The 24,263-nt window shown below is 36.5% G+C and overlaps 1 protein-coding gene across 1 annotated transcript in view; it reads left to right on the plus strand.

Annotated features, from left to right (window-relative positions):
• The window catches only part of TMEFF2 (transmembrane protein with EGF like and two follistatin like domains 2), a 226,765-nt gene that overhangs the window by 166,321 nt on the left and 36,181 nt on the right, over positions 1-24,263 (plus strand). Inside the window, exons 6-7 of the mRNA XM_035007499.1 lie at positions 12,384-12,532; positions 13,474-13,533. Of these exons, the coding sequence (XP_034863390.1) occupies positions 12,384-12,532; positions 13,474-13,533 (209 nt within the window). The remainder of the gene's footprint in view (positions 1-12,383; positions 12,533-13,473; positions 13,534-24,263) is intronic.

Below are 24,263 nucleotides of genomic sequence, written 5' to 3' on the forward strand. Positions count from 1 at the left end.
GCACAGCCATGCTTAAGAACAGAAGTGCAGACATTTTAATTAGAGTAAAAAGAATAGCACCATTAGCAAATAACTCTAGCATGAAAAAATGAATGAGAGGAGAAGAATTCAATGTGACTTTTGCATGTTGCTCTGTATATTTATCTGAAATCTATAAATTGAGTTTGTTTCTACTGTGTTTAAAAGCAAGTAGATTCATTTCTCTTTCATTTCATTTATTTTGTCTTCGCAAATAAATACATTTACATCGTCTTAATAGAAAGCATATTTTAAAAATGTTTTTCTACATTATTAGCAGAAATTTTGAACCTTTCTATGTTCTGAACAGTAAGCTTCTCTGTTACATGGTAAGCTCCATCAGTGGCAGGAAGTGTTTTCCTAAGAACTTAGACTGTACACTTTAGAGAGAGAGCAAGTAGTAAAGAGAGAAAGGGAAGGAAGAAGAGGACGGAGATAACAAGGGCTAAAAAAAAGGTAGGAGTGAAACTAACTTATTTTTAGCATTAGTCAGTATAATGATATTCTAAACTTTTACAAGAATTTATAATATTTCTGGTAACTCAGATAAGTAAGTTTAAAATGATTCTGGTAAATAGGTTTCTACTTTTTGAAAGTTACACAAAATTTAAAGATATTAAAATCGAGAGGACAATGCCAAATATCTCATCTTTAAAATAGAATACATTAGGGGCACCTGGGTGGCTCAGTTGGTTAAGCGACTGCCTTCGGCTCAGGTCATGATCCTGGAGTCCCGGGATCGAGTCCCGCATCAGGCTCCCTGCTCAGCGGGGAGTCTGCTTCTCCCTCTGACCCTCCCCCTCTCATGCTCTCTGTCTCCCATTCTCTCAGATAAATAAATAAAAAATCTTTTAAAAAATAAATAAATAAATAAAATAGAATACATTAGGGGTGCCTGGGTGTCTCAGTTAAGCGCCTGATTCTTGATTTCAGCTTAGGTCATGATCTCAGGGTCATGAGATGGAGCCCTGTGTCAGGCTCCACCCTAAGCATGGAGCCTGCTTAAGATTCTCTCTCTCTCTCTCTCTCTCTCTCTCTCTCTCTCTCTGTGCCACTCCTGCCCCCACCCCCCCAAGATAAAATAAAATAATAAAATAAAATAGAATACATTAGAAATGCTATCTATTATAGCTTCTTTCTTTTTTAACCAAAAAAAAAAAAAGAGAGAGAGAGCGAGAGAGATGTTAATCTTTTTGTACTTCCAAATATGGCAGGAAAAAAACCTTAATTTATAGATTTTAGATAAATATGGATGGCAAGTGGTTCTTTCATCCACATTGGGTCAAAGCTTATCTGCAGTTGATCAATTAAGGGTATGTGGGAAAATATTGTCGTTTGGTCACCAGCCTGGCAAGGACTAGACTAATCTAATACAAAAGGAAGAATGAACTCTCTGTGAACAAGGGAAGCGATCCAAATATCCCATGAAGTTGCTTCCATTCTTCCTGATTTATACTCTCAGAAAAACCTTTTGGGGTAGGTGTTATTATGAGCCAGAAGTTATTTTCCACCTTTTACAGATGTGTCAACTTGCAGAATTAAGATTTTAATTCAAGTCTATTATTTATTCATCATTTATTAGATACAAACAGTGGGCTGAGGCCCTTATTACACAATTCATGAGTCCATATTCTTTCCGCTCAGCTGCAGAGACGTGTAACGCCAGACAGGTCAGAGGGCAAGTGGGAAGGCTATAGATGATGAAAGAGCAAACAACCCAGTAGCAGAAGCATCCGCCCTAGGAAGGAAGCATTCTGATGAATGTCAAACTCATCTAATAGAGGCTTTAGCAGAGAAGCAGCAGCAAAGACTGTAGGATGATTGGAAGGCAAGGATGTGCTAGATAAATGGAAATAATTAATAATATGAGTATCAGGAAACAAAGTGTCAGAATTTTAGAGCTGACCACCCTGGACATCATCTTACTGGGTCAGCTTGTCCTTCAGTATCCTGCAGCCAGAGGGCCAGCAGGTGGAGAATGATATCATCCAAACCAGACCCCAGAGCCCTGACTCCTGAGTGGGGTTCTTTCAATGGCCTGGCTTGACTTCCAGAAACCTCTGTGGCTCTGGGGCCCAAAGAGGACACATATGCCGTCATTTCCGACATGGAACATGACGCAAGAGTTTTAGGGAAGGAGAAAAATGTTTTGATGTATCACTTACTGTATACATGAACACATAAGAGAGGCATCTGCTGAGGGACGAGAATGAGAAATGAGTTGTTAGGGAGGTATCCTCAGTGGAGTAATGGATTTCAAAGTCCTCTGGCTACGAGTCATCATGGAAACTCTCTGTGGAAATTCTACTTCCCCTTAAACTTCCAGTTCAAGAGTCACATTCTCTATGAAACCTTCCTAGAGCCTCTAGGTAGAAGTCATTATTCCTCCTCAGTGCTCTCAAAACATTGCTGTTCACTCCCACAAAGTCTCGCTCTGATGACACCGTTGTACAGATATTTGTTTTTCTCCTTTAGTTGTGATCTCCGCTGCCAGTAGGGATCACCCGAGCCATCTTGGCGTCTCTGATGTTTAGCCCCGTACCTCGCACCAAGTGGGTGCTCAACTGCACTGAGGGGATTAGACTGAATTAAATGAGATGTGTGATAAATGAAAATGAACGTGCCGAAGAGGGCAAAGAAAACAAATGAACAAAGAACAGCAGCAATGGCTGCAGCCCTCCCAACACCTTCAACAACAGGACCTTCCCCAGGAGCTGGCCGCAGGGAGGCAGGCATACCTCCTTCCCCTTCTTACCTTTTAAGCTTAATGTTTTTGAGAAACTACAGTATTCTTATTTCAAGGCAAAATGTTCAAACATTTCTAACTGAGAGTCCTTCATCCCAAGGGTTTCAGAATAGCTCATGACTATTCCTGGCCGACAGCACTGCCATACAGCCCTGCTTCGGAGCAATCAAAACTCACCGGCAATGCAGCAGGAAGTCAATGAAGAATGCTGGCTTGGGCCCGTTAACGAAAATGCCACCATGTGTTCACGAGTTTCACATTTCAGTGGGCGAGCAAGTAAGATGAGGAGAGAGGAAGAAACACAGAGATGAGTCTCTTCGTATCATAAACTCTTCTTGAAAGTCATTTTTATACGGACAGAAGATCAATTTTAAGTAGTTATTTACAAAGAAATGTGATTTTATTCCACTGGGATTTCTCCATACATATACATATATTTTTTTAAATTTTGTTTAAATAATTTAGAAATAAATTATCCAGATCAAATCAGTGAAAAAAAATATCTACCAAGCTTGGTAATTTAATCATTTTAAGCAAAATGTCTAATCTCATATTTTTATTTTTATTTTGAAATTATCAAAAATAATATAACACTTGGACATTCACCACCTAGTTTTAACAAATACAAACATTTTAGCATATTTACTTTTAGTTGTTTCTTAAGAACTATAACATTACAGATAAGGTTAGGGCATCCTCCCTCCTCAGTCATATTGCCCACCTTCCCTTTGTAGGGTTACAACATAGCATCCCCATGAATTTTTTTTAAAGATTTTATTTATTTATTTATTTATTTGAGAGAGAGAGAGCATGGGCTGGGTGGAGGGGCAAAGGGAGAAGGAGAAGCAAACTCCCCACTGAGCAAGGCGCTGGACTCAGGGCTCCATCCCAGGACCCGGGTACATGACCTGAGCCAAAGGCAGACGTTTAACCAACTGAGCCACCCATGCACCCCCCGCCGTGAATATTTTTATTATATTTTTTCATTATTCACATAATGAAATTTTTGATAGCATGTTATAATGTATATTTAATGTTATTTTAAAAACAAATTTAAATTATATTGACCCTTAGACTAATAAATGAAAAATAAAGGATGACATAAGCATAAGGGAGATCATGTAATGCAAATTTTAATTATGAATGGAATGAGTTCAGGCCAGGACCTGAAACCATTATCATGAAAACCACCTGAACAATGTATTGAACAATATTTTCAAACTAGCAGTTTTATCACAATGCAGAGCTAGTATTCATCTATTTTTTTTATATCTCATGGATGAAATCCAAGGGTATGATATTAAATTGTAGTTTTGTGGAAAATCTAGACTGTAATGATGTTCATACATATTTATTCCTGAAAGTCTTTGGTCGGTCGAAAGCCTACCTCTCAAGCCAGTTTGCAAAGTAGGAATCCTGCAGCTGGGCCTGAAGGAAAGTGCCAGAACATGCAACAGGATCCTGAGGGAAAGGAGCGAGTGGGAATTCAGTACATCTCCTTATTCAAATGTCGAGTTCATTGTATTGTTTTAACTTCCAAGTTTTTATTCTGGGGTTTTCATGCTTTCTGACTTCGCTGTGTAGTAAGAGCCATCCAATCAGAGAGAGACCGCACTTCTTAGTAATCGCAGAGTCACCCTTGGTTATTGAATATGTTTTCCAGCTTAATGAGCAAGAGCGTACACATAATGCTAATGAGGGATTTTTGCTTCAGGATGCTTTTAAAAATGTATATGAGTAAGAAGAATTGTTTACTTTGATTATTTTAAGATGTAAATGCAGCTACTTCAAGAAGGAAAAAATAATCCTGAGAAAAATGCAAGCATGATACATGAAAAGGGAGCTCCAGTCAAACCCTGCTTCATCTGTATTGTCTACATGGAAGAGGGGCGTGGGGTCACTTGCTGCCTTGGAGGGAGCCTCGTTTGCTCTCCGAGGCAGCAGGCATTAATAGGTACCTGCTGCCAGTTTTGTTGAAGTCATCTTAAACCAGTCCTGGAATCAAGCAGGATACACAGTACTACAAAGAATCATTCTCCTTAAACTGCAGATAAGGGTGCTGACATGATACAGCTATCATGATGGAACTCTGTTTGCCCCTGTCCCAACAGCAAAGAAAGAAAACTCTCCCTACCAGGAAATCATTTCTTCCTGAGTCCCACACACAGCTGCCCGGCTGCCCCTCGCATCAGTTTCCTCTTTGGACCACAACACAAATCAGGAAAAAAGCAGGAAAGGGTAAAGCAGGAAGGGCATGGTGGTGACATTTGTGCCTTAGTACCTCGTTATAATACACCTTAAGTATGGAGCCACTAAGCGCCATGGATTCTTCCTTTTCTTCATTGGAGTGAACACCGCTGCCCTGAGTTTTCCTATCTAGCCCCCAAGTTTACAGCAATAGCCTGGTGATTAGTCCCTCCGCCTGCACTCCCCTGCAAGTGTAATCTCCCTAAAACACCCCTTCCATCATGTTGACCTTCTTATCACCCTCTGCTCAAAAAGCTTTCGGGACTCTTCATTGTGCAGAAGATAAAGGCCACACTCCTTAGGTGGAATCGAGCCCCTTTACAATCTGTCTAGAGTGCTGTATCCTGCCACTTTGGTTGATCTATTTGCAGCTCCCCAGCTCCGTGTTAAGGTCTGCCTCCGCACATTTCCCCACTTCATGTGCTCCATCCCAGATCTGTTAAATCCCTCTCACCTTCAGACATAGTTCAGTTTCCTCCTTTTCCTCCCTATCTCATAAGCATTAGAACCTGGCAGTATTGTGGAAGTTGGAGCTAAGCGCCTGGCACAGGGGAGCCCCTCCATAGCTTCACGTCCTTTCCCACCACTCTACCTTGGTTTTACTTGGTGAATCACTTCTGCTAACAGCTCCAACAATGATGGTTTTGTATCAGTGCATGTAGGCACCTGTCCCTGTCATCTGACACCACATACCTGTCACCTATAGCACATGGAGGAAAACCTTTTCCCACAGGTCACTGAATCATGTACATTAAATGAGAATATTAAATTCCTTCTGTTGGAATGAAGGGGAGAGAAAAAAGGGTGTTTTCGAGCCAAAATATTTGAGGTTTCTCAATAGGCCATGCAAGCTATCTGCCTTAGAAAGAGCCAAGGAACTTGCTGAAAATTTTGCTTGAGTCCTACCTCAGACCCAACGCATCAGAATTTCTCATATGGATGTAACATACACTAAATTAGAAAGTCTCTTAGTCTTAGAGGGTGAGAAAGAGCATTTTCTGTAATTGCAGCTCACCACATCTGCACATCAGAATCCCCTGCAGTATTTTTGACAACTCCAGTTAGTTACTGCAGCCTCACACGAGACCTCCTAAGTGGAAATCTCTGCGTTGCTGCCCAAGGTCGAACTATTCCACAGAAAATTTTTCTTTGCATCCAAGATTAGAAACCACTAAGCCAAAAATTATGATAACCAATAATTATTGGGTAATTACAACTTCTCGGAAACTTTATTAAGCAATTTATGTGCCTCATTCCATTTAATCCCCACAATCTTGAGTTAGTAGCTCCATTTTCGCAGGCTCAGGGAAGTTAAGTAACTAGTTCAATGCCATACAGTAACTGATCAAGCCTCCATTAAACACAGGTCTATCTGATACCAAATTCCAGGCTCTAGTCCCATTCCTCATCTACCTTTATTGTATTAGACATCATTCTGATACATGGCCATCAGTCTTTTACCCAGGAATTGTTGCACTTGTTCAATAGGCAATTCTGCTTTTGAAAGTTCTGACACCACCCCAGGGAAGGGTCTCTCAGCTTCATTTTTCTTCATTCAGACATCCATTGACTGGCTATTTGTTGCCCTTGGCTTTTTCTCAATAGTCCCAAGAGCTTCCATCTAACAGACCAACTTCTATACTTTACCTCCTTATAAAGAGAGAGATATTAATGGCAACTAAGTTTTTTCCATGTACAAGATAACTCTCATCCCCCTTGGAAAGCCTCACTGTAGTCCTTGGTAATATGTCTGGAGAAGGGCATTATTCCATCATCCTAGATTTCAAAGCTAAAAGGATAGCCCTTCTCAAATTTAAAAACAAAAACAAAGAAATAAACAAGCTCACATATATCGCCTGAGTAACAATATAGCAGACTTACTAGTATTACCTCCCAGTCAATGCTTTTCCACACTCTATAGGCTTTTTGTTTTCAGTGGATTTTCACATCTCTTATTTCATTTTTTCCCTCACAACCCAGTCATTCCTGAATTGTAGTTTCTTTACAGATAAAATAATTATAATCAAGTTCCATCAAAAGGAGTTACATGAGAGTTAATGAGTAAATGGGCTTAAAGTATCACAAGAGTCTTGAATGAAAAATACACACTGTTTTCACTGTTATTAATATAATGCAGCTCATCCATTACAGTCCTGATGGAGAGCACAGACAGTGGCCCTGACCTCATTGTCTGGCCAGGCTAGAAAGGGTCTGCATAACAGCCCCAGGGACAGCCGGGCTCAAGGGAAAGAAACCAGTCAAGGTTCAAAACAACCCAGAAAGCCATCCTCACTGCAGTACAATTGGGTACTTTAGAACTGATTAGGGATGTGGTATGGACAAAATTTGGAATGGGCAAGTCAAGGACCTTGGGAAGGAACCAGTGATAGACATGTTTAATAGATGAGACGAAATCTAGTGAAATTTGAGGACAGGCACCCACCAGACTCATGAATAAGTAATTTGCTACCTGGCAGCTTTTGCATCCTCACACTCTGGAGGACAATGAGGCATTCCTAAATGTAAGGGAAAGGTTTCCGTACCTCATTGCTGAGCACCTTCGGAGGAGCCATTTCGAGAGAGGCAGGGAACTAAGGTAATGTAAAGCCCCCAAAATACTCATGAGATACTTATAAATGCATGTGGGCCATCGTAGACACCACCTTTCACTTCCTATAACTTCAGTTCTTTACTCCATCAAGTGGTCTTTTTAAATTATTGGATGCTTCTCTTCTTTCTTACAATTCAGAGAACTAAGGTTTTCAGTCAATGTTAACTTTCTTTGAAGGATTTCAGAGGGTAGTATTTCCACATACAAACCCTAAAATTATTATTTTCAAGTAGGGCTGGTTCTTTTTCTCTGTAGCCTAGAAGAAAAGGGATCTATGTAATCGCAGTGTCAAAATGTCAAAAGACTGAGATAGGTTGGGAAAAAGAAGAAGAGGAAAAAAAAAAACACACACACACACAGGCCCTTAAAGGCATCCATGCAGTCCTCAGGCTTACAAATCCTTGGCTCACATAAAATACTTGTGACATGCTGTAATTAACTAGTTACTCCTCTCAGAATGAATAATAATGCAATTATTTGCCAAAAGCAGTGAAGAAGGGATAGTTTCTGTTTTCAAAAATATCTGCCTTTCATTTCTGTAAAAAGAAAACCCCTGGATTAATTTACATAAGTTGCTAAAGCACAGAGTGACCTGCAATTTCACCATTACAGTATATGATAATTCTGTCACCTTGTTATTGGAGCCTTGTATTTTTCAATGGTTTGAAATAGCAATAAACTGACAAGTCACTACCATGTTTAAATTATACTGGTTCTTAAAAACTGCGCCCAAATACCACAAAATATAAGTAGTGAGTTGCATGGTGAAACATGTCCCTTTCACAACTGTATTCTGATGTCATTGAGGTCGCTATGGGCTAGTGCTCTGTCTCCTCTGTCTGTGGGACACAAATTAAAGGAGGCAAGTGGCCTTCTTCAAGTGCCAATTAGCACAGAGTTAAGTGAGAGTTTATATGAACATATCACTAGTTCTTTCTCCTATGTGTTAATGTCCAGACAAAAACTAATCTCTTTAACTTCGTCCAAGTCTATCCTGCCTTTCTTTCAGTAATTCATTCAGTAACCATTTATTGATGACTTGCTATGATGCCCTCTACTAGGTTCCAGAAATTCAAAGGTAAAAAAGACAGATAGCCTTTAAGAAGGTTGCAGAAAGTGAAGGTATGAACTAATAAACAGGCACATTAAGAATGCAGTAAATGCCGGGCGCCTGGGTGGCTCAGTTGGTTAAGCGACTGCCTTTGGCTCAGGTCATGATCCTGGAGTCCCGGGATGGAGTCCCACATCGGGCTCCCTGCTCAGCAGGGAGTCTGCTTCTCCCTCTCCCACTCCCCCCTCTTGTGCTCTCTCTCTCACTCTCTCTCTCAAATAAATAAATAAAATCTTTAAAAAAAAAAAAAAAGAATGCAGTAAATGCCACCACAGAGCCCATTCTTCACACACACACACACACACACACAAATTCGTGTACTCGTGTCAACATGCAAAATCTCTCTGCCCCATGAATCTGAACTTTCAAAAATTCCAGGCTCTTTAAAAGTTTTGAAGGAGTGACTTGGTGCTAAGATTTGGTGCTAAAACTTGGAGTCAGTTGGAGAGTTTGTATGTGTGTGCATGTGTGTGCATGTGTGTGTAAAACCTGTATTTTTGTAAAAAAGTAGAAACAACATTATGTAGAATTTTGTTAAGGATAAAATAGTCTAAGCAATTGATGTCTTAAGTAGTCAGATTAACTTAATTCATATCAATTTGTTATTTGTTCTAATTCCCGGGTATTAGTTCAGAATGCCTTCAAATGAATATTCACTGATATATCCCTATGATACTAAAAAGTCTGGATCACTTGTTTGGGAAGACAGAGACTAAGAGGCATTATGACTTAGATTCATAACATCATGATAAATACTCTAAGAGTAGACCTAGTCTTATTTTTTCAAGTCTAGTCATCCAAGGTATTCTTTTAATTAGTTTATAATAGGAATTTGGGTTTGCCTTGTTTTTCACTGTACGGAACAGTATGTAGAACAGCATCAAACTGCCTATATTGGAAATTGGTTCTTCCCCATAAAAGCTATGTGACTTCTCTAAGCTTCAATTTTCTCATCTGTAAGATAGAGATAGTAATAGTAGCCACCTCACCGAGATAGAAGGATGAAAGGAGTAATGGCATATAAAGCATACAGCACTATCATTAAGTAAGCTACTATTATTATTGTCATTATCTGATCTCAGTGAGAACACTTAATATCTGCCAAGAAAATTAGTTAGCTACTCTATGTCTGTTTTTATGACAATATAGTAATGATGATTTATATTCATTTCATCTTTTTTTAAGAATATAAGATCATGTCACTATATTTATTCATTTCATTTATTTATCTACTACATGCAGTTACTGAATGATGAGTGTATGGAAAGTATTGGGTGGTGCGGGGAATACAAAGATAATTTAGCGACTACCGATAGAGTGTCAGACTATGGTCCTGGAATCCTGCATGGTTTTTGAACTAATTAGGTTTAATAAACTCAGATACTAAAAATAATTTGAAGATACCCTTGTACCCTATGTGATTTACTTTTTAGATAGATGAGAAAATATGACTTTCTGTCTGTTCTGCTGTTAGTAACAGATAATTATGCTGGTGTCTTTCAAGGAGATAGTCCCAGAGTCTAACACAACAATAGTAAACTGGCTTGAAGGCAATTAGAACCAACTTTTAAAAAACACACAATGTTCGTCTCCTCACCTCTTTATTTACTACAGATTGTTAAGGAAAACAAGGCTCATCTACAAAGTAACTTCCCCAAATGCACGGTGAAAAGGACCAAAAAGTCTTGAACATGTAGGCAACTCTCAATCTCAGATCTCTCAGATGCCAAGAATCAGGCCAGGTAACAATGTTGTGATCTCAGTAGCTACATCGCGACCGAGGTAGGAACACCACTCCTCAATGACTTATGCATTTGGAGATGGTAACCATCTGTCCTAGCTATTTGTTCCTAAGCATGCGAAAGTAAAAATAACCAAGTGTTCCTAAAGCAATTCTCTGACCAAAAAAAAAAAAAAAAAATTAAGTGCATTGGCACAATTTCTGCCAGTACTTTTAACAGAGATCTAGGTAATTCTGATACAGATGGTCTAAGGACTACACTCCGAGAAGCACTGTTGTGTAGACAAACCTTCTCTCACTTAATCAACAAATGGATCAAGCACTGATTCCCAGGAAGTGAATCTGGTGCCAGTCTGACTGCCTAAAAAGGTAGAATCCTAAGCTCTACCCCCAGAGTTATTAGGGCCAGAAACCTGCTTGTGAATCAGTATATTTAAAAGTTTTCCAGGAAATTCTAATACACAGCCCATGGTGAGAGGAAAGGGGTTATATGTTGCTTTAACACACCCGTAGGTGGCCCTTGTTCCACAATTTACTAGCTCTCTGACCTTATAATTGCGCTATCGTTGGTCTATGAAATGGCTGTTGTAAAGATTAAATAAAGCAATGCATGTTAAGAACCCAGCATGTAGTAAGCTAGTTGTTATTGTAATCATTATATTATATGCCCAGCTCTAAGTAAGATCTACAGAAGTAAAATGTGTGCTTCACCACTTTGGGAAGCATATAATCCATTTAGAAAAATAATGTAAATATTAATAGAAAATTAATTAATAGAAATCTAAAATATGAGTTTATATTCTAAGGCAATAACATATTTACACACATATAAAAATATTCTGAGTGAAACAGTCTACTTTGTCTACAGAGAATGATAACATAGGAAAAGTCATATAAAGTTTGCTTGAAAATATCTCATTCTTCTAATTCAGGCAACCTAATTCTCATTAATTCAAATTTGTATGTATATTATAGAAAAGTATTAAAATCATGAGTGGTAATCAACTTGTATTTATTACTTAAAACTAGAATTAGAAAAAATAGCGTATATCTGGGAAAGGGATCCATGGGACAGGCATCAAGCGGCCCACAAATACTCTGTAATTTTATGCAAAAAAGTTGTTTTGTGTGAGTATGAGTATTTCTGAAGAGAGAGCCATACCTTTCATTTGATTCTCAAAGGGTTTTGCGCTGCCCCCCCCACAAAAGTTAAGGACCACCAAAGATTCCCGCTTAGCACATGTCTTGTGCATCTTCATGTAGCTGAAGAAATATAACTCCTGATTACACTCCAAATAATCTCCTGGCTTACTTTCTTGCAAATGTCCTCTGAATCATTTTCCTCACGCTCTCACCATTCAAATATCCTGAGAATAAAGTAACACAGTAAGATCTCATTTGAGGAAATTGTAAAGCAGACTTTCATGGCTACCTCAGCCTATTCAAATTCTGCCAACATCAGCATGGAAGTTTATGTACATGTTTCAAAAGTTCCAATGGCAGAGATTTACTGATGATTATTTTCTGCGTTTCCCCTTTTTATTTTTTTTTTATCCATTTATCAATCTTTTGAATTATTTTCAATTAGTTCTGTGCTTCTTTTCATCTCTGGTAGGAAAATGAAGGAACTTCCCTGGAAGGATACAATTCAGTTTTGTGGACTTGTATGTTGCCAATCTAGCAATTCTTCCACTCTGTGGTTAATGTATAATGTGATAGCAACACTATTAATGTTACTTTTTTTTTGATTGAAGTAAATTGGTATATGACATTATACAAGTTTCAGGCACATGACATTATAAATTGATATTTGTATGCACTTCAAAGTGATCACCATCATAAGTCTCGTTACTACCCATCACCATACAATTAAACCCCTTCACCCATTTTTGTTTCTCTCTTCCTTTAGGTGTGTGTGCAACATCGACTGTTCTCAAACCAACTTCAATCCCCTCTGTGCTTCTGATGGGAAATCTTATGATAATGCATGTCAAATCAAAGAAGCATCATGTCAGAAACAGGAGAAAATTGAAGTCATGTCGTTGGGTCGATGTCAAGGTAATGTTCATACCAAAATTCATCTCAAAGAATGTTTTTAGTCTTAGTGTAGAAATGAAAAGTGAAGATAACTCCTTATTAGGCAAGCTATTTCCTTTCCGGAAGACGGTTCTGATTTATAATGGATACTAAAGTCTACTGTAGCATTTATGGTGATTATAGGAGTTTGAGAGCCTATGAGCAACAGTCTATATCTTTTTCTATATAACGGGACTGTATCTTCACAATGCCGTAAACACAGAAGCCAATATTCAGCAGACATTCTCCTTGCACAGGGAAAAAAAAAAAAAAAGTCAAAATCGTCTTTAGCAAAGAATCTGAGGATTTATTAGAAAACCTTGAAATTAAAAACAAATGACACCATTTTTATGTATTGAATCAATAGAAATATTTCAAGTACATTTTTTAAAAATATTTTTATTTATTTATTTGAGAGAGAGAATGAGAGAGAGAGAGCATGAGAGGGGGGAGGGTCAGAGGGAGAAGCAGACTCCCTGCTGAGCAGGGAGCCCGATGCGGGACTCGATCCAGGGACTCCAGGATCATGACCTGAGCCGAAGGCAGTCGCTTAACCAACTGAGCCACCCAGGCGTCCCTCAAGTACATTTTTTAAAGCAGGATGTACGAGAATGTTTTATTTTGTTTCTTATTCAGAAACAAACATTTTCTTGGGTTTTGACTTGTTATTCCTTTACCCACCTTATCTCAGTTATAATTGTGAACCTTCTCTTTGCCCCAAACTCTAGAAAGCTGATACCATTTTATTATTCACTCTCAAGCAAATTGATGTAAATATGTCTTTGCATAAAGGTAGCTTAGAACTATAGTTATAAAATTTCCTTAATCACAGTGAAGGTACTATTAGAAGAATAATATAAATTTGACATTTGATGTTTAGGAAGCAATTAATCAATCTTCGTTGTTAATTTTTTTTAACACAGATAACACAACTACAACTACTAAATCTGAAGATGGGCATTATGCAAGAACGGATTATGCAGGTATATTATAATATTTTCTACAATAGAATATGAGCACTTCTATAAAAGAGTCCTGGGGGAATCATTTTTTTCTTACCATTGATCCTAATTTGAATCTTGCAAGACTTCTGACATGTACTAATCTTCTCTTGCTTGGTTCAAACTTTCAATAGACAATAGTGAATTTTTTTGAAGCAAATAAAATGCCTTTTTTTTTTGCCAGAGTTAAAGCAATTGTCAAAAATGTCAGTAAGATATAACTAACTTGTTTCGACAGTGCAAATGGTACAAATGACAAAACATTTATCAAATTAATGGGCATCAGTGGAAATTAATGTAGTTTTTGGCAGTATATTGTAATGAATGCAAACATTCTTGTTTGAATTTTCATTAAAGTCAACGATAAAAAATTTTGCTAGTCTCTAAAATAACTAGAAAGGACAGCTATAAATAATACAGGCTATCTCTCTTTAAATGCAAAGTTAAAAAGCTATCTGTAACTTACTTTTAAAATATTAACTTATTATTATTTTAATAAATATAATTTATATTTAAGTAAATTATTATTTTAAAAGTACAATGTAGCTTCTGACATGCAGAATTATCAAGCATTTATATAAAATATAAATTTTATTTAGCTATTATAGAATATTATTTTGAGAATTATTTCTATCTAATATAATTTTTCCAGGGTGAGAAATAATTTATGGGTATGCAAATAGGATTTTAACAAATTATTAAATTTTATAAAAACTTAGGATTAAAAATATAAAGTAAAATTATTGATGTGGATAATGATATTTGGAGTTTTGTGTTTTAAAGAGCTTTTCACTCAACTATTAAACAGCTCTAACTAAATTTATGGCCAATAGTCAATCAAGAAATTCTCTTATCTTTCAAAATATGTATTATCGTTCATTTTTTTCTGAAATTGTATTTCTACAGTATTTCTGACATCATATTTATATACAAAATTACTCTCAATGAAATTGAAAAAAGTTAATCAGATGTTATACTATGGATCCCTCACACCTGTTAGAATTTAGAAATAACAAAAATTTTTTTTTTAATTTTTCATTTTTATCTTAATGATTTTCAACATGTAAATAAAACTATTCATGTGCTAGAAGCCTGGAAGTATCATGGACAATTATACATGGAAAAACATTAGTTCTACTATTGTATAGCTGTTCCCAAATGTCCAGGAGAGCTATTAGCAGGTGTTCCTTGAAAAGAACAGTCCATGATCAATAAGTTTGGGAGAAGCCCAGATAAACAAATGACTTTCTTACCCAGAACACCTCATAGCTCTGGTGTGCACTGTAAAATCTTTAAGAGATACGCATCTTTTATTTATTTATTTTTTTAATTTTTGTTCTAATAGATACAAAATACACATAGATGTAGGCTGGTTAGTATAATGAACCCCATGTATTCATCACTCAAATGCAGTAACATCAACCCATGACTAACCTAGCCCCATCTCCAACTGCATCCTCTTTCAGCATTTTCAAAGTATGTGGAAAGAAATCCCAGAAATTGCATCATTTTATTCATAAATACTTTAGCCTTCAACTCTAAAAGATCAACCCTTTTTAAATAAAATTACGTTATTATCACACCTAAGATAATTTTGAATGATTCCTTATAGTATATAGCTTTTATCAAACTTATTTGATAAATAACACATGCCTTTGCAGCACTTTTGCAGTACTAGGATTCCCAAGAATGCACTTTGAAATATGCTGATCCACAGGAAAGTATTAAAGTGATAAAAGATAATGAAAAATCAAGGTCTGAAACTAATAATATACATTTTAAATGTTAAATGAAATCAAATTTAAATTCTATATTTTGTTATAAACAATAGCTATATCTTGAAGGTACTGTAAGCCACTACCTGGCATATTTAATTTTACTGTAGCCTAAAGTGTTTGAAGATTTCATAAGGATTTCCCTTTCATATAAAGAGTAACTAACTGTGCTTAAAATACCTTTATACTTGTTTTGCAAACTAATTCACTTGGAAAAAAATCTTCAAAAATGTAACATTATATGAATAACTTCTCTATTGAAATATTCATCATTGAACTCATAGGAAAATCAAGCTTCTCCCTGAAACAAAAAGCTTTTCAAGTTAATTAGCATCAATATGCAAATATATGTGAGTTTATAAAACTGTACATTACATATCATATTGGAGTTTACCACTCTGTCATTGTCATTCATATTACCTATTTACAGATTGCCCACTTTCAAAGAGTTTGGGAGTTAAATATTTTTTTGTTCCAAAGAATTCATACTTGAATTTGATTTCAAAGAGATAATTTCTGACCTTCAATGTCAATGCTTTTAGTTGGCATTATTTCCTATCTTACCCCTTTATTGAACATGAGAAGGAAAGAGAATGTGTTTTTATATCCGTGTGAATGAAAACTGTTCAGACCCTCAGTGTTGTCCAAGGTCTGCTAGCTTGACATCAGATTTATCTAGTAAATTCCATAGAAAAACTTTTAAGATAAAAGTAAAGTTTAAAAATACATGTTTGTTGAAATCCAAATTTAAGACAGGAACAAAGATAATGTCAATTGAAGCCTGCAATTTCTAATTAAGCATTGATTACATACTTTAAAACTACCATGGAAGTTAATTTAGATGTCTTTATCTTCAATGGTAATCTTATTAAAAATACAATGTATACCCCTCATTAGACAATATATAAATAATAGCCACGTCCCTCAACATTTCCAGGCTTTCAATAGTATTTGCAGTTTCATAAATTTTGGGATACAAACTTTGGAAAAATAAAAGGAACCAAATGGAGACTCAGTATGTCACTGTCCTCTTAATTTTTGTTTCACGTTTTCAAAACTCTCCAAGGAGGGAAAACAAAAACTGTGTGACTCACATTCCTAGAAGTTTGCTATCTGCTCACAAGTTCATTTAATGTCACAGTCACTTCCCTTGTTAGACAAACATCGATGGACGCTCCCACTGGAGGGAAGTACAGATCTTAACACACTCGTTTTTTTCTTAGATGTTGTTAATACTAGAGGTTAAAAACCTTTAGCAACACCCCTATTTTTCCTGTTTAAGCCTACCTTAACGATGTTAGTACAAAAACCACACATTACTGATTACAAAAATGAAAAATAATATAAAGAGAACCTAAATCTAAAAATAAATATGCTGTGTCTCATATTTAATATCATTTACAAAATAGAGACTGCAGTAAGGACGGGCAAGGGCCAATTCACAAAAAAACAAATACAAAGAGAGCCATGCCCCCAACAAGGCTAAGAGGAGGTCAACTACAGGGTGACCGAACTTGTGCAGAGCTATGAAGTCCAAGATAGACCTGAAACGGACTCTAGGAAGCCAAAGAATTTGCCAGATCATCCCAGCCAGCATTCCTTTCTGGTTGTGCTTGACTTGGGTCTCTATTCTGCCCTCTCTTCTTTAATGAGACCCAAGGCAGTAGTGAGTCCTGAGTCAAGAGCTTTGGATCTCTGTTTCAAGGCAGAGTGACAGGATCTCTGTCTGATAAGCTAAACTGGCTACTTAATGTCATTCTCCCTTCATCAGTCTAAGACTTGGGCTTACATTTAGGTCTTTCTCTTTACTTGCAAAAAAGGCTCAGAGAACAACATTTTATAAAACCACAGAACTGAAGCTTTCAGGGATTTCCATTGTTTCAAAATGCTAATATTAAACTTTCCTTCTGGAAGTTTTTATAAATAGCATATTTTATAAATAGCAAATGTTTTATACCTCTTGAAATCTGCAACATTTTCTTTTTTAAAAAATTTCCCCTCATGTCTTAGAATGAAAAAATGAAGTTCAACCATTTTGTTTTTCCTCATCTGGTGTGTGTCTTTTCTGATTGTATTGCTTTTCTGCCTAGAAGTCTGATCATGCTTCCGGAAAAGTAGCTGCGTATTTTTCCAGGGAAAATGTACTTAATTTTATAAATTGTTAGATGTAAAAAATATACACATACACATAAACACACACACGAAAAACAAAACAAACCATGAATTTAAACGATTTTGTCTTTTATCATCTAGAAAATAAAATGAGTTTTCTTTTATGACATTTTGCACCAGTTTCCAAAAGGATTTGTAGCGGCTTATAATTAAAATATATTCAATGAGATCGTTTAAAGAGAAAGTGAAAGCATAAGGCAGAACTGTAGAGGAAAATAAATATATCAGCAACATGGACTATTATAGTTACTGCATTTAGCCCTAAGCTTCCTTGTAACCAGTGTAAAAAGAGAAAATATGATCAAATCAATTCATTCAGAAAATATTTAGAGTCCCTGCTATATGCACTCCACTGGGCTTTACAAAGGTGAACTCCTCATTCTAGGGCTCTGCCAAAATGGAGCTTAGGTTTCCATCGCCTGATAAAAAAAAAAAGAATAAATAATTAGTTCAGAAACCAAACACATAATTTCTCTAATGTTCAGTTCTCAAAAGAAATATTTGGCACAGATCTTCTTATAGCTGGGAGACATAGAATGGATAATATCTTCAATAGTGATTTTTATAAAATATGCCAAGGCTTTTCACATGGCTGGGGATTTTTTATAACAATTTTTATAAGATTCTAGAGCATCGCATTAGAATATGTGTAAATCAATGATAGTCTTTCTGTGGCAGATTAAATAATGAGTTATATTTATGTATATTTCCAAGTTGGAAAAAAATAACACCGAGTCCTAAGGGAAATGGCTAGGAGGCGGAGTGTGTTCAGCTTATCTTCCTCATGTATCTACAAGTTTAACAGGAGCTGGATTAGAAGAACAGTCAGAAAGCTTGAATAAAGATAAAGAATATGTTAAATTATAGTATCTATATGGGGAAAAGAAATTTCCCCTGCTTTTATTAGCAGTTAATGAGAAAAGTTAGCCCTGAGTCATCTCCACAGCCTTGGGAGGGAACCAGGGTCTCCCCAGCTCTGAGTCTAGGTACAGGCATGCATGGAGTCTGTGTCTTCTTATTGTGCATTATACTGTGGCCATTCACCATTGCTTGTAACATTGAGGGAGGCTTAATTTTTTTAGGAAATTTTCTCTTTAGAAACCTCTCCTTTATCTTTAAGCAATAATTTAAATATTAAGCTCAGGTCTAAAAAAAGAAAGAAAGAAACCAGAAATATACATTTAAACCAAATTCCATACATCCTGTTATTCCACTGAATTCCATCCTATTATTCTTCAGTTGTTCACACTAAGAGGGAACTGACATCTTGAAAGGGTATCTAGTCTAAGTGAATTGTCATAATAACTTGTTCTCTGTGGAGGCCTTTGCAATTGACAAAGGCCTGTCTCCTTCAGTCTTGGCGACAGAAATGTGAGGGAGATATTATATGCATTTGACAGGTGAGAAATGGAGGTTCAGGGAGATTAACTAAAAAGGGAGTATGTGATAGAGCTGAGGTTCAAAACATCATCGCTAATTCCAGAACCCAGCAAAGTGTGAATGGTATGGGACCAGGGGAGAAGTGTCACTATCTAACATTCTTAGAGACTTTGGGACCCACTCTGCACCTTAGAGGTTAACCCCTTGAGAGTTTCAGACTCAAAAATGTTTCACCGCGACATCTACATTGCTGTGAAATGCTCCAAAGAGTTACTCCTCTCTTTGATTTGTCTGTATCTCACAAGCATCCTACAAGCACTATCTTGTTTGATTCCTAAGTTTTGCTGTTCTGTTTTCTATTTCCCCACATAGACAAGAGAAACCAAAGAGAAGTGTTTGCTACCAAGTAATCCTACATTAATAGAAAAGATGTGTGCAATACTCTCTAGGTTTACAAAGATCTGTTCACATTACCTTATTTGCTCTCAGGTCAATCCAATAAAACAGGGTTACAAATACTAAGGGAAGTAAAATGGTAGCTCCGAAAAGCTAAGTGGTTGACCCAGAACTGGACGCAGCATTTTGGCACGTTGACCACCCACCCATGCAAATATAGCACTTGCTTGATTTATCTACTATTTGCCTCGATTGCTCTTCCACTATGTATGTATCGACATGAATATCCAGCAGTTACAAATCATATTTATAACATGAATTAATTCAGTCATGTGGAAAAAAATCTGCATTTAAAATGGGAGCTTTTTCCATTCGCTCGTGAACACAAGGAACACTTCCCCGGAAAGCATGTTATGTCTAGGCCAATAATTTGATCTGTAGGAAAGAAATAAATAGTAGCAAATGCAGGCAGCAGCATGTAGCGCAAATATTGGTATCAACAGTGAAATAAATAAAAATGTTTGCCCAGACTATTACCGTGCCACCAGGCTAGCCTAGAATATTTAAGCTCGAGAAATGAATTAAGATGTCAAGATTTTCTCAAGATTTCTCAGGGAAAGTGTCTCAATTCAAGTATTTTCCCCTCTGGGATTTACATTAGAGTGCTGCAAAATTCATAAAGCTTTCTATGAACTCTAACTCACAATTTTTCCTGCTCTCTTGAACTTCTGTGCTTTCATTGTTTTCCCCATAAAATCATGTAGCCAGTCATCTGTAATATTATGTTATGTTCATGGTTATAGATAAACACAGAAATAGTATTTGCAATACAGATGAAGGTTTTCTACTGAAGAGTTGCCTTGGGCCCTGGTAGACTCTGGAAAACTTTGTGTTTATGCCCCAGTTCATAAATGCATTCTGCATCATTTATGTGCACTTTTTCCTGTTTGAAATGCTCCTTCCTGAAACAGATTGTTCACCTTGAGGTGTTACTCATCTACTTTTCTCTTCTATAAAGGTGTGGCGGAGAGTTTAATGGTTAGGACCGCTAAAAATTGGACAGGGTTGAGTTTAAACACTGGCCATGCTCTTGATTATTTAACCGTGAGCCAATTAATTGACCTTTCTGAGCCTCAGTTTCTTCGTCTGTTCAGTGGATATAATAAGCCTACTTCCTTAGGGTTAAAGATTGAATTAAAAGACATTATAGACGATATTAGCGAGAAACTAGTAAGCTAGCTGTTGTTATTATTTTATTTTTGGTCTGACAATTGAAAATTTATTTATGGGAAATTTAACACACTGTATGGGCTATGGTGTGTCCATACGATATATATTCAGAGTTTTTGTACAAATATTTTCATTTGTGAACTCATACAATTACAAAGGTTTATTTTTCTCCTACTCAAGACATATAACAACTTGTTGCAAGATATTCTGGCTGACTTTTTGATTCATCTATAAAAAAGTATTCATTGAGCACCTACCATTTACAAGTCTTCAGCACACTGATGTGTCTAAATTTTCACATGACTAACTTTTCAGTTTTCCTCCAGTCGACATAATTTTATGTATAGTATAGTTTGATCACTTTAAAAAAACATGACCACCAGATTATTAAAACATGAGATTCAAATAGAAATTTAGTAGGAGGACATAAGATATGACAGAATGGCAAGATCATGATATCACTTATGTTTCTTTTCTACTTGATCTTTAAAATTAGTCATTTATATCCCAGGATATATGTATGAAAGACCTACATATTCATTATTTAAAAGAAACCTGTGTAATGGGTGATTATAGTGATGGGAAGGTATCAAGCAAAAATAACAGGAATGTGGTATATAAGAATTTATGTCTGTTATGAAAACATTATTTCGACTCAGAAAAGCTAATGTTTATATATCATCAATAAGCACGCACACACACACACACACACATACGCTCACACACCTTGAAGAGTCAGAGCATCAAGGTCAAAATAAATGCTTACAACAAAAACTGATCATCAAGGAAAAGAGTTGTCTTTCCTTGATGATCAGTTTTTGTTGTTTTGTTTAGCACAGGAGGAGAAGAGGAAAAGCTAGATGAACTCAAACATCTAGATATCACTCATGAAAGGGACATATTTCTCCACCTTAACTTACCTTTTTACCTCAAGCATGTTATTTCCATTCCCAGGAAAAGTGGTATTAGTATGGCCCGAATGTGAGAAACTGGAAGAAGAGTGGGATATGTCCGAATGCTCTGTGTAATTTCAAGACACACTGTTTTCCACAAAACTAATAAATAGAATTCAAGAAGTTTCCAAAAAAATGAAATATCCAGAGCACTTTGATTGCTGCTTTTTTTTAATGAGTCTGATCTGCTTCAAATATATGAACCCATATTATCAAGCACATTAAAAATTCAATTCTCTCATCTTGATGATTGGAGACTGTGTACAAATATAATCAACTAAAAGTATTTTTAAATATCTGTGAAACTAAAAATATCTCAGAAAAATTGTGTTTCTAAACACTGTTACTTATTTCATGGGCCATAGCTTGTTAGTTGTCCATTTGGAAATTGCTTCGACTTTTAGTTTGAACTCAAATGTAATCAAAAGAAATCTAACTTGTGAGCCAAACTCCAAGCATAACAATGTATGGAAATCAGTGATAAGGCTTAAGGGAAGAGGTGATCCAGTAACCTGAAAATAATAATAAGGACCAAGAAGGTCAGCACCCACCCCTATCTCTGAGTCCTAAGATACAGAAGAGGGGAGAGCATATGGCCTCTTTGTGAGAAGACTCAAGGGGTGTGGTATTCTAGGAGAAAGCTAGTACTTCCGGATGTAAGAAGAGAGATGAGAATTTCCACAAAACTTCTGAAGATAAGGGGGAGTTTGCTGATTATGGAGCACAGTTCCTGGTGAGCTTTGGGAAGTGGTTGGAAATTGGGGGCAGAAAGATAAGCTTAGTCTAGGGTAGAGAACCAACAATGGCAGCACATCATGGACATAGTGATTCAGTGGAGATAGACAACTCGGACAGGACAGGGCAGGAATTGGATATTGACTAAATTCATTATAAAAGCATTTGGACTTGTAGACTTAGAAATCTAAATTTTCAACACACCAAGAGTAAGCTGTTGTTCAGCAGTGAACTCAAATTAACCAAATTCAATATCTGTGTATTTATTTGCAATGAGAAAGCATTACCTGGAGGACTTGGGCCCCCTGACCAATGCATCCTCTTCTTAGAGTTGAATTCTCTGAGAAGTCCAGTCATAATGAATGAGCCTGAATAGAAGATATATTTTTTCAATTGTCTAAGGTATCAAGCTAAGATGCAAATGACTACACCCCTACCCTCAAATCAGGATAAATACCTTTGACCAGGACATCCTCAGAGCTTACCTCTCACTATTGCCCTGTGTTATTCTCCTTTGTCTGAGCTTCCATTTCCATTTCTGGCTAATGCTTGTCCAATCTACCTCTTTTCATAGATATAATAAATATAATCAGGGTAAAGTTAGGCCTGTTCTCCCAGAAGCTTTTCATGACTTTAAGGCATTCTGGTGCTCTCAAAAAGTACAGAGCAATCTTGTTCTCCTTACTTCTGAATTCCTCTGAGATCTCACTCAATAACCCTAGAAATGACAACATTAGTACAGAATGTCAGCATTAGCCATATTGGATAGGTAGGTCCTTCTTCACTGTGACACCTACAAAAGTTTTTACACAAAGTTAACTCTGAAGGCCATTCTTTAACATATAATCCAGACATCTGACCAATAACAAAGAAGAATGAATAAAACTTAGAAGGCGAGTTTGATATTTTGGTATTTACTAAGATAATTCTTAGCATTTATGCTAACAAATGTCCTTTCTGGTGACAGTGTTAATGTTTAATTTCATAAAACAAATAGAGTGAATTTATTAATTATCCCACACAGAACGAGATGGAGAGTTCTGCAAAGAGCTGTGAATGCATTATCAATGTTTAACAGTGTTACCTAATAATTCCTGTGAAACACATTCCATGCCACTAAAAAAAATATCCACTGTTTCTCCATTTCCTTTTACATTTTCTAAGATTCAAAGCTGTGCATGTCATACATCAGAAAACTCCTCCCAGGAGTATTTCATTAAAAATTTCATTTAATAATGGAAATAAGTGTCTAACTAAAAAAAATGTTTAAATAAATGTTTCAAAGTCACTCCTAAAGTAAAGCTTAAAAAGGAGCCCTATTTGTCCTCCAGAAATTAAGTATTCCAGAAAGAGCATGTTTTTAGTCTACAGAGTTTAAACCCACAAGCAATTAGTGTTTTGTCAGGCAGTCCACATCCAAATCCACTCCTGCCGACCGACTGTTCATGTACTGTCACAATTATTTTACAAATCTTGCACCACTGGTTCTTTTTCCTATTTATTTCTCTGTTATTTAAAGAGCCCCAGGGAAGCTGGAGGTTTCCAGTTGTTTGAAATAATCTCTGCGCAAATCCCATTTCTGTCCCCACGTCCCTAGCTACTCATCCTTCCCCACGGTTGGCACATATGCCTTTGTTCTGGTTTCTGATTTTTTAATGAAATCTAGCTGTGGAAGCATGAGAAAGAACTAGCAGGCCAGGGAAGCTTATCTATGGGGTAGTTTTAGTAAAGTATCCACACTGTCTTCTATAAGTATGATAATCAACAGTAATCATAACACCCCATCAACAACAATAAACAACCATTAACTCTCAGTTATCTCAGTAGATTATCAGGCCTATATTCTAACTTTCTAGCTGGGTGCTTTCTGCAATTTAGCATGTTTCTTAGCTGTTCACTTTGGCCTTGAATTGGTATATGCTTAGGAAACAAAGCTAATTGTAATGTTACCCTAAGAAAACCATTGTCATCCTCATTATAATCATGATTATCATCATCATCATCAGGACAATAATACCACTGGAATAAGATTATTAGTTTATACCAAAATCAACTAGAAATCATCTTTGTT

The sequence above is a fragment of the Mirounga leonina genome, unplaced genomic scaffold (assembly GCF_011800145.1).
Source record: "Mirounga leonina isolate KUSES-001 unplaced genomic scaffold, KU_Mleo_1.0 Mir_151, whole genome shotgun sequence".
NCBI classification, from domain to species: domain Eukaryota; kingdom Metazoa; phylum Chordata; class Mammalia; order Carnivora; family Phocidae; genus Mirounga; species Mirounga leonina.